Source organism: Mastacembelus armatus, chromosome 5, assembly GCF_900324485.2.
Source record: "Mastacembelus armatus chromosome 5, fMasArm1.2, whole genome shotgun sequence".
Lineage (NCBI taxonomy): Eukaryota > Metazoa > Chordata > Actinopteri > Synbranchiformes > Mastacembelidae > Mastacembelus > Mastacembelus armatus.
Window position 1 is genome coordinate 25,089,369 of NC_046637.1, and position 13,309 is coordinate 25,102,677.

The 13,309-nt window shown below is 37.9% G+C and overlaps 1 protein-coding gene across 4 annotated transcripts in view; it reads left to right on the plus strand.

The window, feature by feature from the left end:
* The window catches only part of cpne5b (copine Vb), a 108,229-nt gene that overhangs the window by 28,414 nt on the left and 66,506 nt on the right, over positions 1–13,309 (plus strand). For 3 of the 4 annotated variants that reach the window (XM_026306806.1, XM_026306805.1, XM_026306804.1), the window contains 4 exons: positions 4,356–4,396; positions 4,747–4,793; positions 10,822–10,925; positions 12,464–12,503. In XM_026306806.1, the coding sequence (XP_026162591.1) occupies positions 4,356–4,396; positions 4,747–4,793; positions 10,822–10,925; positions 12,464–12,503 (232 nt within the window). Of the gene's footprint in view, positions 1–4,355; positions 4,397–4,746; positions 4,794–10,821; positions 10,926–12,463; positions 12,510–13,309 lie in introns of all 4 variants that reach the window. The other variant, XM_026306807.1, reaches the window with a different exon arrangement.

Here is a 13,309-nt window from a genome sequence, read left to right on the forward strand (position 1 = left end):
ATAAGAGCTGAATAAATGAAACTGAACAAAGCATCCATTTATTAGAAGCAATAAATTACTGAGACATTTTTGTGTGCAAGCATGATAAACTGAAAATAGCAAGTTTTTTTAAATATTAATTTTCTTGCTGTTGGAGTTATAGTACTACAATATTTTACTATGATTAGGATGAATTGCTTTTAAAGTTGGTGTAGTGTGTGCTCAGATTTGCTAATTTAATTATCTGACTTTCGAAGTGCTGAATCAATTTTTCTTATCAGTTAAACTGTAGTGAAATACACTTTTGCCTGGAACCTTTGACTCAGCTGCTAATATTTTAAATGCTGCAATACTTTAATCACAAACTTATTTAAAATCCCAGTACATCACCACGTATTGTCTTTTCTAACACTGGATTAAAAAATGTATGATTTCAGGATTTAATTTTTTTCAGTAATTGTCTTCTCAACTTAAAAGCTATAAAGGGAGACAGGAGAAATAACATATAGTTTGAGGCTGATAAAGACACAATAGGAAATTTATGACATATAAAACTGTAGAAAAAGAAAAACAAGAACCACAGGAGCCACTAGACTTCAGGATATTGCATGAAGGCTCTTGTGTCAGTGTAGCGACCGAGAAATCAAAAGAAGACACGTAGGATAATAGTGTTGGGTACAGTACACCGTAGCCTCTGGCGGGCATTGAAAAGGTCAAGCCAGCATGATGGAAGTGTAAAACTAACAATGAAAACAGAGGCGAAGGTTAAGAGAGTAAGTTCAGGGAGAAAGATTTATTTGAAAAATGCAATAAGATACTCTAAGGTTCAGAGACTTGCAAAGAAACAGAGTGAGAAAAGCAGGAAGGAGGAAGTTCATCATCAATCTCTGTTTTCATGTGTGACGACAGCTGGCCACACAAAGCCAAAGAAAAAATGTCATTAAGTGTCCGGTGAGCCAGGAATCTGAGACTGAAAACCTATTTCAGCCTATTCAATTTTCAGTGAACCAATGGGAGCCTTCTGGGAACACTGTATCCATTTCTTGTAATATATACATGGTCACTTTTCTTGCACTCAGATGTGGTTTGACTTTATTGGCATTGTCAACTACAGCAGACTCTACAAGATTCGCTCTTTTAGATGAAGATTATTGACTCCTTTTTACAATTTGCAACTTTTAATTAGTAGGTTTGTCTAGTTTAAGATTTAGTCATAGAGCAATAGTCTGATCACACATGCAAATACTAAGGGAAATGCAAAGCTGTGTGTTGCATTTCTTTGTTTTTTTCACCTGCCCATTATCTACCACTTAGTATTGCTATGCAGGGTCAGAGGAGTTGAGCCAAGCTTACTTGGGTGTGACACAGTGAACACCATGTCGCACCCAAACAGATGAGCACTCACACTGATATTCACACCTATGGGTACAAACTCCACACAGAAAGGCCCCAGTGTACAAAAGAGAAAAGTCTCAGATAAAAGACTCCTGCCTGTCACTCTTATCTCAGATAAAATACTCTTTGAGACCACAAATCTTCGGATTACAATTGGTGCAGTGAAGGACAATACTGGTCTCTAAAATAAAGTTCAAAAAGCAAAAAGTCAATAAGAAAACTTCAGGGAAGGTTGCTATTCATTCAAGAGATTATGAATTCCCAAATACTTAGTTCTGTGGAGCAAAACATCACATTCCTTTCCCAACATAAAAGTCAGTATTAAGCATTTGGCCACCATCTGTAGAATTTCAAATTAAGCATTGTAAGCTAACATAGTAACACAGATTCATGTACACATTTTCAAATATCATTTGTACAGAACAGAATTTGATTTATTTATTGGAATTATTATTATTGTTTATTAGAATTTGGTTATTATACTGTATGACTCACATATACAGATCTAGAAAATCATTTCACAAAAGATAAAATTTCACAATTTAGGTGACAGAGACATCAGGGTGGAGTTGGACAGGTGGAGGAGCACAGTTTAATACAGAAACCTGACCGTGACCTTTTTGCTTTTCTTTTTCTGCAATTTTTCTGTAATTTTCGGCCACCAGCCTCAGTGTAAATGAAAGCTGCTGGCATTCAGGATCAGAGGGTTCAATATCTTACGGACTGAAATTATCACTACTGTCTCTAACTTTAACAGTTGCTAATAAAAACCATTATCCTGGGAGTAGAAATACTAATTACAATGAACAAAATAAACAAATCTAATACACAATGGCTTATTATCCTGCGGCTGTTATCCTGCTTTATTTGAAAAGTATGAGGCTGAAGATTGTATGTCATTACAAAGACTGAGGAGTGGTGTGTGTTTGGAGGGCAGAGAAAGACAGAAGCGCTCAGCAAACATACTGACATCAGGTAATCAGGCTGCCATTGTATGAGAAACCTAACCGGGCCATTGTCTGTCCTGATATGTCTGGAAGGCAGACAATCTTGTAGTGAGTGTATAAATGAGCATGTTTGTGCACATTGCAGAAATCAGACTGTGAATGTAAAAATAACTGAACGGTGCACTTAGACACTAAGGCTCTGGTTTCATGTTTAGGTGCTCTATTCGTTTCCAGACATACAGAAGTTGATCAGTAAAGTCAAGAAGTAAAACTATTTTTAAGCAGTATGAAAACTCACTGATTAAAACTAGAATCACATGACTCACTGAGCTTCCTTTGCATCCAAATTTTTGTTTGACTACTGTATATATAGGTTATTCTGTTAAACCCTAGAGTTTAGTCCGTCAATGTTTTAGTCATGTAATAACATAATGTATGATGCAGAAAGCAGCAACCCCACAAAAAACCCTGAGCTTATATTAGCTAGTTCCGGGTGACACTGTTTGTGGTGCATTCATGGGTGAGCTGCTGGTGTCCAGAGACAACAGGAAGGTGAAGGTGATTCAGGCAGACAGTAGAAGAAATGTGCAGCACAGCCATCCATTTATGTCAGTGTATCTAAGTTCAAATAGCTGTTAGCCTAAACACCTGTGTGGCCGAACAGAACCTGTTAGAAGAAAACAAGGATAACAATCTCACAGGTCCAGTTTCTTTGATGAACTTTGTTTTGAAGGCCTTCCACACCCATGACATGCATCTTAGCTGAATGGACCTGAGGACTGTCTCTAACTGACGTCGCCACACTCTCCTGTTGGCTGTTAGGACAGGACAGATGACACCTTAATCACTTGACAAATCACACCTTAATCATTCCTCCAGACATGGAGTCTGGTAACCCCCCTGTGATTCAACAAGCAAGATCCCTAATTAGCTGCTCAGTTGGAGCATATTAAACAGCATGTAAACATACCTGCGAGTGTCTGGATGTGGTCCTTACACTTCAGTACCACAAACAAAACACTGCTTATTTACTTGTAGCTTATAGGCTGTTTACTCTCTCTGGGCACCAGCGATCTGGTAGCCTGCCAACTGCTGTCAGATCAACACAGACACGCCCCTCCAGCCAGCTGAGCAGTGCAATTCTGATGCTTTTCTAAAATGATAGAATATATCAGTGATTTGTGATGATTTTGCAAAGTACAGACAAATTATGTTGGCTGCTGATCTGGGCATCAGCTCAGGAAAAGCCTTTGTGTGCTGTTCCAGACAACGTGAAAAGGGGATATTTAGTCTTAAAATGAAGAACTTAGAAGAACTGCCTTTAACCTGAGCAGAGCTGAAACCAGACAGAACGATTGTGGGCATACAGGGTGGTTAATGAAATGTTACTAAAGGTCATTGAAGTGCTTAATCCCTCGTCTTATGCAATTAATCATTGTTAGGGCTGCACCAAATACTCGAGTAAATTGATCAATTCGATTACAAAAAATCGTCGTTTAATTACTATAACATGCGTTATCGGACCTGCTCCGCCTAGAGCGCATTGTTCCACACGGACCGTAATCACTGTCGCACAACGCATCAAAAGTTGGCACTGCCCGTAAAAGGCAGAGAATGTCCAGAGTTTGGGATCATTTGAAACTTAAAAAAGATGCAATGTGTGTGTTGTAAAGTAGAACTGGCGAACCACAATGGCACTTTGTCAATGCTTCAACATCTGAACACAACATCGGTTGCGAACCAGACCGGCTCACCTACCGGAGCCGACACAAGGTAACGTCATTTTAAGGTAACGTCGTTTACACAATAGTTTTATTGTTTAAAAATGCAAAAGTCAGTTTTGTCCGATTACTCGAGTAATCTCTGAAATATTTGGTAAAATACTTGACTCCAAAAAGGTCGAAAGGTGCAGCCCTAATTATTGTGTTTTAAAAACAGAAAAGATACTGGATGTAAGTCAAAGCATACTGAATAATACTAAATACAAATAAACCCTAGCACTTTGTCACTGTTCTCCTTCTTTTTATTTTCCAGAAATCTGCTCGATAAAGACACATTCTCCAAGTCTGATCCATGTGAGTATGTTGCACAAACTGTATGTGTGCTTGTGTTCAGTTCTGATCTGATACTTCACTTTTTTTAAATTACTGCTTTTGCCCTGCTCAGTTTTTGATTTTCTCCTTGTCTCCTGGTATGTGTGGATTTGTCTGTGTTTGTGGGTATGCTGCCCTGTGATTTGCAAACTTGTTTTGCTCAGAGTGCCAATGCTGTTTGTTCACTGTACTGGAGCTAAAACCCTCACATTGATTTCCCATTTGGAATCTCCCTGCATTTCTCTGATTGTGTCTCTCTGACTCTATTTTATTTCTTTCTTTATTTTGCAATACTGCATCTCTTTCTGTCCCTGTCCGATACTTTTTCACAGTATGCGTGCTGTATACACAAGGTGTGGAAACTAAGCAGTGGAGAGAGGTGAGTATGCACACACATATTAAAATGACTTATGTCCAATTAAGTTCTTTCTGTACCCACTGTGTTTCTCATTTTTTGTTCTTCATCTTTTTTGTTTGACTATGAGCCTGAACACTTCATTAAGGCTCTTCAGCCATCAGTTGTCTAAGAATGCCAAGGAAATATTCTCTAATTGGAGGCTTCCAACAACAAAGAAAACCCCCACAATTTAATGATCAATATTTTGACATTTTGGGGACTAAATAGCACACTGGGGGCATTGAGCTAGCTCTGACTGTGCCTTGTTTAGTTATGAAATCTATTCACCATTACAGTCAGTTATTCATCTGACCATTCTATTTGTTCATCCATTAAATTATTGTTCTGCAGGTAATAAAACCATTACATGATACCAATCAATAAATCATCTGAAAATGGATTTGAAGCACTAAAAAAACTTACTACTAAAGATTAAATCAATATCCCTTTTCTTCCCATTAATGTCCCGTGAAAGATTTACTTTTTTACTATGAACCAATATGCTTGGGGCTAAGGGCCATAATAACAGTCAGAAAACTGAAGTATTGTTGGTGTTGGTCTTTTTATGGAATTTATCCATAGATAAAATAGTAGAACAAAAATGGGGACAGATCTTTTAGGATAACACCAAACAGCATAAGAAGAACACTGGATCAAGTCTACATGTGGAAGTAGGTTAAGTAAAAACTATGCAGAAGTGAAGTCATTTCAAGCAGCAAACATGAAGAGCAACGTGTGATACTACGACATCTGATACTTGACTTCATTACAAATTCAGTGTAAAATGGGTTAATGACAGTGCATTGGCTCCCTTTGACTCTTACCTGCATTGCCTACCAAGTCATTTATCACAACAAATGATCATGAACATTTCTCACTCACTGAGGCTGGATCATGATAAATACCAACAATATGATTTTTTACTTGTTTGTGCTTTGTGGTTTTTGTGCAACTTTCTTTATGTTTCTAATGCTTGTGCCTGTGTGACTGTTTTTGTATTTGTGAATAATCCAAACTGCTGTTTGAAGTTTATCTATTTGCATTTCAACAATTAGGTTTGATAGAGAGTTCCCACGACAGACTGTACAACATTACTCATCCTCACAGTGTAAATATATATACAGACCGATCCATCACGGATGTATGACAGATCAACATTTTCTGAAATTATTTTGTATTTGTACAGCCAGATGACCCTCATCTGCTGCTTGTATCTTTACCTACTCATAACAGATGGTTGTGTGGGCTTTGATTCAAATGTTGCTGAAGGACTGTGGGAGACTCTGCTCTGTGTGTGCTTGTGAGAAAATGCCTGCATATATGCATATGCTTAATGCACGTACACGTATGTAAAGATGTTCCATTATAAAACTCAATTTGACACTTCTCACAAAAGGCACTTTGTCTTTCTAGTTTGACAGAGGCTCATTGTAAGACAGGTTGTTAATCCAATTAAGTACATGAGACATAATTAATATAATGAGCATTCACTTTGCTTTACTTTCAACCTAAGTGATATGTTAGTCATGTTCACTGATTTTATCTCAAAAATAGAAACATTTAAATCAGTGCGCTCCTTGCGGAGATGAACCATCACAACCATAATGATGTTGTTAAGAAGTGGTGGGTGTTGATGCGGCTCCAGGTGACGCAGTGTGAGCGAGACTGAACACACAAATCCAAACAGGTGACTCACCAGGAACCTGTTGGTAACATTTCTTGACAGGACCCCCTCTAGCACGCCGGTCAGGCTTAGGTCACATTTGATGTTTATTTCCACCTCCTCCAGTATGAGTAGTGCAAGTCTGTTATGTTAATGCAGTCGGTGCTCTCTATAAAGGTTTTGATTAGATGAAGAATGTCAGCATCACTATGTGAGATTACGTGGACCTTTGCCTCCATCACTGTGTACATTCAATTTCCACTACAGTGAAGTGCTTTGCCCTAGATTGGATGGATGATTTTATGCTTGGGCTGACTGAAGGAGTTTAGGATCTCTGAAACTCAGGTGCAGCATAGAAAACCAGCCTGTCTTATTTGCTGATAGCTGAACAATGTGACATAACATTTAAAGGACTATTGACTAAATACAACTGTACTGAGACCACTATCACAAAAGCACTTTACCCTTAAACAAGTTCGCCAATTGTGGTATAATAATGTGAGTAATTACAATATATATAACGGAAGAAAACAAATTACAGGGAAAAGCAAGCACACTCCCTGACTGTTCTCCTCTCATTAATATACCTCTGAAGTTTTACCACCTACATAGTAAAAGAAGAAGCCCTAATTAAACCAGGTGGAATCCACAGTAAAAAAAATCTGTAATCTTCCTAAGTTATAAAAGTTATTATTAAAAGGACTAGAAGACTATGGCTGTCTGTGTTCAGTGTGATGACTGGTCTGAGGTGAGTTCAAGTGTGGGGTAGGCAGCTGCTGCTGAATAATTAGTAAAGAAATATACAGTAATTACTTTTACAATGAGTATTGTGTTCCTGTGTAACTGATTACATTGTTCAAGTAATAACATGGATAGGTTTAGAATCTGTGGTCATCAGTTATCTCATGACTTTTATGTTCCCAATGTACAGGAAAACAGTTATTTAATCTCTATTTATTTTCTGGTTCAGAAAATTCAGAAACACAGCACAGAAAATAAAAGAATTTGATACTGTGTTTCAAGATGACGCCTCAATCGTTCACATAAAAGTCACTCGCTGGGTGCATCTGCCAAAAGGCTTTTAGGCGTCCTCGGGCTTCTGTGCTTTTGGGCTGGATCACATTTACAATTCTGATCATAAAAAATTCTTTCTGAGTGCTCGTGATGTTCAGAAATCATTTTATAGCCCCCTCTGCGTATAAACAATGTGTTTGGTCCCACACTACATACACAAAGATGTCTGAAAAGCTGCTTTTCTGTGACCATGTGTGTGCTGCTTTAGAGACGCTGCAGGAGACAGAGGGTGGATGGTGATAATTTACAGTGGCTTTATGGAGATATGACATGGCTGACCTTTTTCCTCTTTTTTCCAGTGTCTGATTTGCTTCTGACATCTCACACATGCTGTAGGTTTTAGTACACCATTTGACTATGAGTAGCTGTGCCACTGCAGTATGTCTCCTTGTGTGTCTGCGCTACACTGGATGCTGTATTATGCATGAACCAGTCCCTTCCTCACACAATCACAACTCTGGCTCAAAGCTCTAACAGATTTCTGGATTATTTCTTCATAATGTCATGCAACACTCTGTGCAAGGAAGTAATGGTTTTAATTTGACAAGTTGGATCTTTCTCCTTCCTCAACAACTGACGCACCTTTGACTATCATTCCCATATTACTCCTTGTGTGCTTCTGTCTTGGGAAATTGTTAAACACGCCCTAGTGCTTTTAACTCAAAGCCACAATAGACAAAAGAAAGCTAGTCTCACAGTAATTCACACTCATCATTTACCTACTTACTCACATTTACTGTCTACTGCACACAGTATGAGGAGGATGAAAAGTCGATGTTGGTCAGAGAGCTGCAAGACATTCACAAGGGCACAAATTCACAGGTGGGATTGCTTGTGCTCCAGGGAAGAAGATAATGAAATCTGAACATAGTGTGGGACAAAAAAACCCCAAAACACACACACACACACATACGAAAGCCTTACACTCAGGTCATCATGTTCTGTTGTGCTAAGGCCTTTGTTTTACTTTATATATTTACAGTGTGTGTAACTGATACTTTCTGTCTGTTTTTGAAGGGCATGCTCACATTTAGATACTGTCTGTCTGTCTGTTTGTCTGTCTGTCTGTCTGTCTCTACTGTAAGTGAGGTCCGTTTGCCTTAAGTATGTATATATGTGTGTGTGTCAGGTATTACTTGTGGGGATCAAAACCTGTTTACAGCCATGCCAGTCCTTACCATGAAATGTATTACTTTTAGGATCACAAATTGTTTTCAGATCAGGTGTAGGGGTTGTGGTGGTTATGGTTAAGGTTAGAGTACGTCTCCAGGAAATTAATGTACAGAAAGTCAGTATCTCCACAGGGAATGAAAGTGTGTGTGAATTGTGTGCGTGTGTGTGTGTGTGTGTGTGTGTGTGTGTGTGTGTGTGTGTGTGTGTGTGTGTGTGTGTGCATACACATGCTGAAGGTTGTGGTCAGGGAATTTATGCCAGATTCTCATTAGCCAGGTCCAGCAGCCCAGCACTACCTAATGAACTCAGCAGCATGATATTGTCTCTCCCACTCAGTAGGGAAATCGCATTATAGAGCTTGTTTCTGCCATCACCCGCCTCTTTACTAACATGCTCACAGCCTCATCAAAACCTCAGGATCACTTAGAAAGTCTGGTGGTTCACAGAGTCAACATCAGTGTCCTTTCTTCTACTTTTCTTACTTTCTGGTGTTAAATTTAGATCTTGTATGAGTTCACATACAGAAAACCTTAAAATGAGGAATGAAAAAATAGGTGTTAAGCAACTTGTAACACAAAGAAATGTACTGTTTTATGGCAGTTGTTTATTGTTGTTTTTACTGTATTGATTGGCAAGGTTTACTCACACATCCACTTACTGTACCTGCCTTCCACATTATGAAGAAACACCATCAACTCCTACTAGCCAATGGCTTCTTGGAACTTGATTGAAATTGAGTTTGGCAGCTTCCAATAAAATTCAAGTGGTTGTGCAGTTGTGCATGATATGAAGCATCAGGATTACCAACCAAAACAGCAACTGAACTCCCTGAACTGAAAATGTGTTTAGGAATTGGGATTGTAACATAAACGCCATCTTGTGTATCTCCTCTATCAAACTCAAGACCTAATTTGGTTTACATTGTGTTTGGATGCTCCTGTTCCTAATTAAACTTTGATTTAATTAGATTGCATCAAATTAAGTGACACATTGAAAACTAGTAAGAGGCACTTCACTGACTTTAAGCATAAAGATCAGCTTACTAGCCATGGTTTGCACAACCCAGCCCATGAGAACAAATGAATAATGTATTCTGCTGCTCTAGAGAAGCTTTACCAGCTTTACCTGCAAAAGGAAACTGCAATTTTAATAATAACAAAACCCTATATTTTAAACTGGGAATGAAAGATGTTTACATACTGTGTAATATACCAATCAGGGACAGTCAAATGACACATGCTATTGAACAATCACAACCTCATCAGGCCCTGACTACAATGACATTTTAAGTACATTTTCCAATAAGACTCATAAGCTACAATGTGATTGTATTTTCTTTGTATATGTTCCAAAAAAGTTTAATGTAAATTTCTGTATAATTAAAAACTCATTAGGAATGAAAATGTCATATTTTGATGATATGATTGAACATTACTCCCAAAGTATTTAACACATTTATGTATTTACTCCCTTATATCAAGAACTCCTATTCAGCTTTTTCTACAGTATATACATATGGTGTTTCTGGGTCTTTGCCTGCTTTTTTCTGGCATATTTCCCTGCATTTGGCATTTGGGGAGTGAGAATCCCACTAATTATAAAGCCTTAATCACTACCTTTTTTCTCTTCTCCCATCCCACTACTTTCCCACTCCCACTCTCACCCCTCCTCTGCTCTCCAAGCCCTCCACTCCAGCATTTCCCTCTTCTTTTCTTCCTTTTTTTTAAAAAACCTCTACAGCAGAGTTCCTCCCTGCTCCTTTACTCTCAAAGCATTTTCTGCATCTCTTCCTTTATCTCAGCCTCTCTATTGTGTTGATTACCCTCCTGTAATTAATGTGGGAGAGGAGTGAGGATCAAGGAACCAGGAGACATGCAACGTGCTTCCTCTGCACAGCAGTATCATGAGAAAGCACCTCCATTAATCAGGCTTCTGTAAAATTAAACATATTTGTGTACAAAAAAAGGAGGCAGAAATTAAAAGGAGAAATGTTGCTGCAAGTACATACCACTTCTAAACTGTTTTTTCTAAACAATGCTTTATTGTTTTACTCCTTCCATCATTTTTCTCTCCTGAACTCCATCTGTTTTTCTCCATCAGTTTGGCAGAACAGAGGTGATAGACAACACCCTAAATCCTGACTTTGTTAGAAAGTACATCTTGGACTACTTTTTTGAGGAGAAGCAGAACCTTCGCTTTGACTTGTGAGTAATTTCCTTTGAAGTTGGATTATCACTGCTGTATCTTCTCTCCCACCCTCTGTCCTGCTTCACTTTGCAGTGTATTTTTCTGTGCTGATTGAGAGCCCTAGCATTACGTGTTACATTAGATCCTCTCTGTGGGAGTTAGAGTCCGTATCAGAGTTCAGAGTAATGATAGAAGCTCTTTGTCCTGTTGTTTATTTGATTTGAGGAAGTTTACACTCCAGTCACCCCAGCAAAGTTTGTGAAAGTGAAAAATGCCCTTCAACATTAAACCATAAATCTGACTTCTGTGTTGATTTTCTGACTATATTTATTCACGATAAGCACAGTTAGAATGATTGACAGTTTAACTTATAATATTTTATTATAGGGCTGATTTTGGTATGTCCATCTCCTACAACAGACAAGGCCTAGGGAACAGTCACTTGACCCCATGCCTGTAACAATTTTCATATTCATTCTAACAATTCAGTTTTAATCAAGGAGCGTTTGTCATTCATTTGTGATTTCTCACAGATTCGATGGAATCTCTTTGTGACACAAGAGTGGTAAAAATATATATTATAATTACCATTCTGTCATATGGGCTATGAGCTTCAAGGCTTAACTGCACATACACACTGAGCAGTGCTGCCTCAGCTCAAACTGTATTTGTTAAGCTCCTTCATGGATGCAGAAAAACTTCCATTTGAAGTCACACAAATCAAACAAACCTGTCCTCAAACCTCTTTCAGCACAATGACCCTTATCATGAACAACCTTTATGTCCTTTATGCCATAACACAATACAAAAGTAGCTACAATTTGTGTCATTTGATTTTCCCTTTCAGTTCTTAAGAGAAGCACAAAGAAGCTGTGCAGCCTAGCAGTAAAACTTTCTCACATTTTCCGAATGTTATTCCTATTCAGAATATTACTCCATAGCTGTCATATTATGCCTGATTATTCTCTAGGCGTACAGGATCTATCTTGTAATCAGAGGTTTACATGTGTTTCATTTCCTTCACTTTCATTGTTTCATATTCACATGCAAATCAGACCAAAGTCCCCCGCTCATTATTATGGAGGAAGAGAAAACGTCTTGTTGAACCCTTCCCTTCTCAGTCTGCCACTAAGGGGACTGCTCCAGTTTTTATCTTAGCTCATTTTCAATTTAATTACTCACAATGTCCACTTGTCTCTTTATAATAAAAGTTCAAATTTGGCTAAAGCAAATATTCCCTCACATATTACTGTATTTTATTTGAGTAATGCTCTTCTGTTTCAATTTAATTCATAGCCTTCTCCTTTGTTCCCTCCTTTGTAACCCAGATGTTACTGGAGTATGTCTTTAAACTTAAAAACAAAACCATCTGAGAGACAGAATGAGATAAGTGTGGTGTGCAGAAAGTATATCATTTCCCAGTGATAACAGATTCCCAGGCTTTGTTTTAACTCTTTTCTCTAAGAGTATATCAATCAAAATGTCCCCACTGTGATAAGAGTTTCGTCTACGGTAGAAAAAAAAGCTTTGCTGCTTTCATTTTTTTCCCTTTTAGGTATGATGTTGACTCCAAAAGCCCAGACCTGTCCAAACATGTGAGTGCACAAACTTATTTTAACCTTGAACCACAGATAAATGGAGGTCAGTCTTGAGTAAAATCTGAATTATTGGCTTGAATGGCTCTGAAAATGAAAAAAACTAAATAATACTTGATGGAATATGGTGTTGAACATGTTTTGAGATTGGCCCGACATTTTTTATCAGTGGTCCACTGGTGGCAATGTTTATATTTTCTGTTTCTGAATGTTGCCTGCAGCATGGTTGATTGATGAAATAAAGCAATCCCTTTTATTATAGAAGTATCCAAATACACTTCTCTATAATCTGAAGTTTTTGCTTTTGTTTTCTTTTACTCTGAGTAATTAATGCTGTAATTGTGCTGTAAATATATAATTGTATTTCTATAGTGTATCTTTGATGTCATCTTATATTGAGTCTTTTCATTTATTATTATATAAGTGACACTACAGTGAGAAGCACTGTAAATTGTACAGTACATTCATGTAGAAACACACAATGCTTTTAACTGCTAGTTTCCATTCAAAGTATTACATGTATTACATGTCATTGTACATGACTATTTTGTTTCACCACTATGAAAAACACGTTTTTCACGCATAAGGCTAGAAACTATGCTGACTAAAAGCATTGATAAAAGTCTGTTATAAAATAATCAATTTCAATGATTATTTGATGTATTTGGATAACAGGGATGAGCATTTTTCATCACTATCCTTGATTCCACCCCTCACGTGCACTGGTTTTTAACTTGTGGCACAGCATGTTGTGTCCCTCCACTCTCACTTCGCCATCTTGAGCCATGTTAGCAATGCTAGGTACA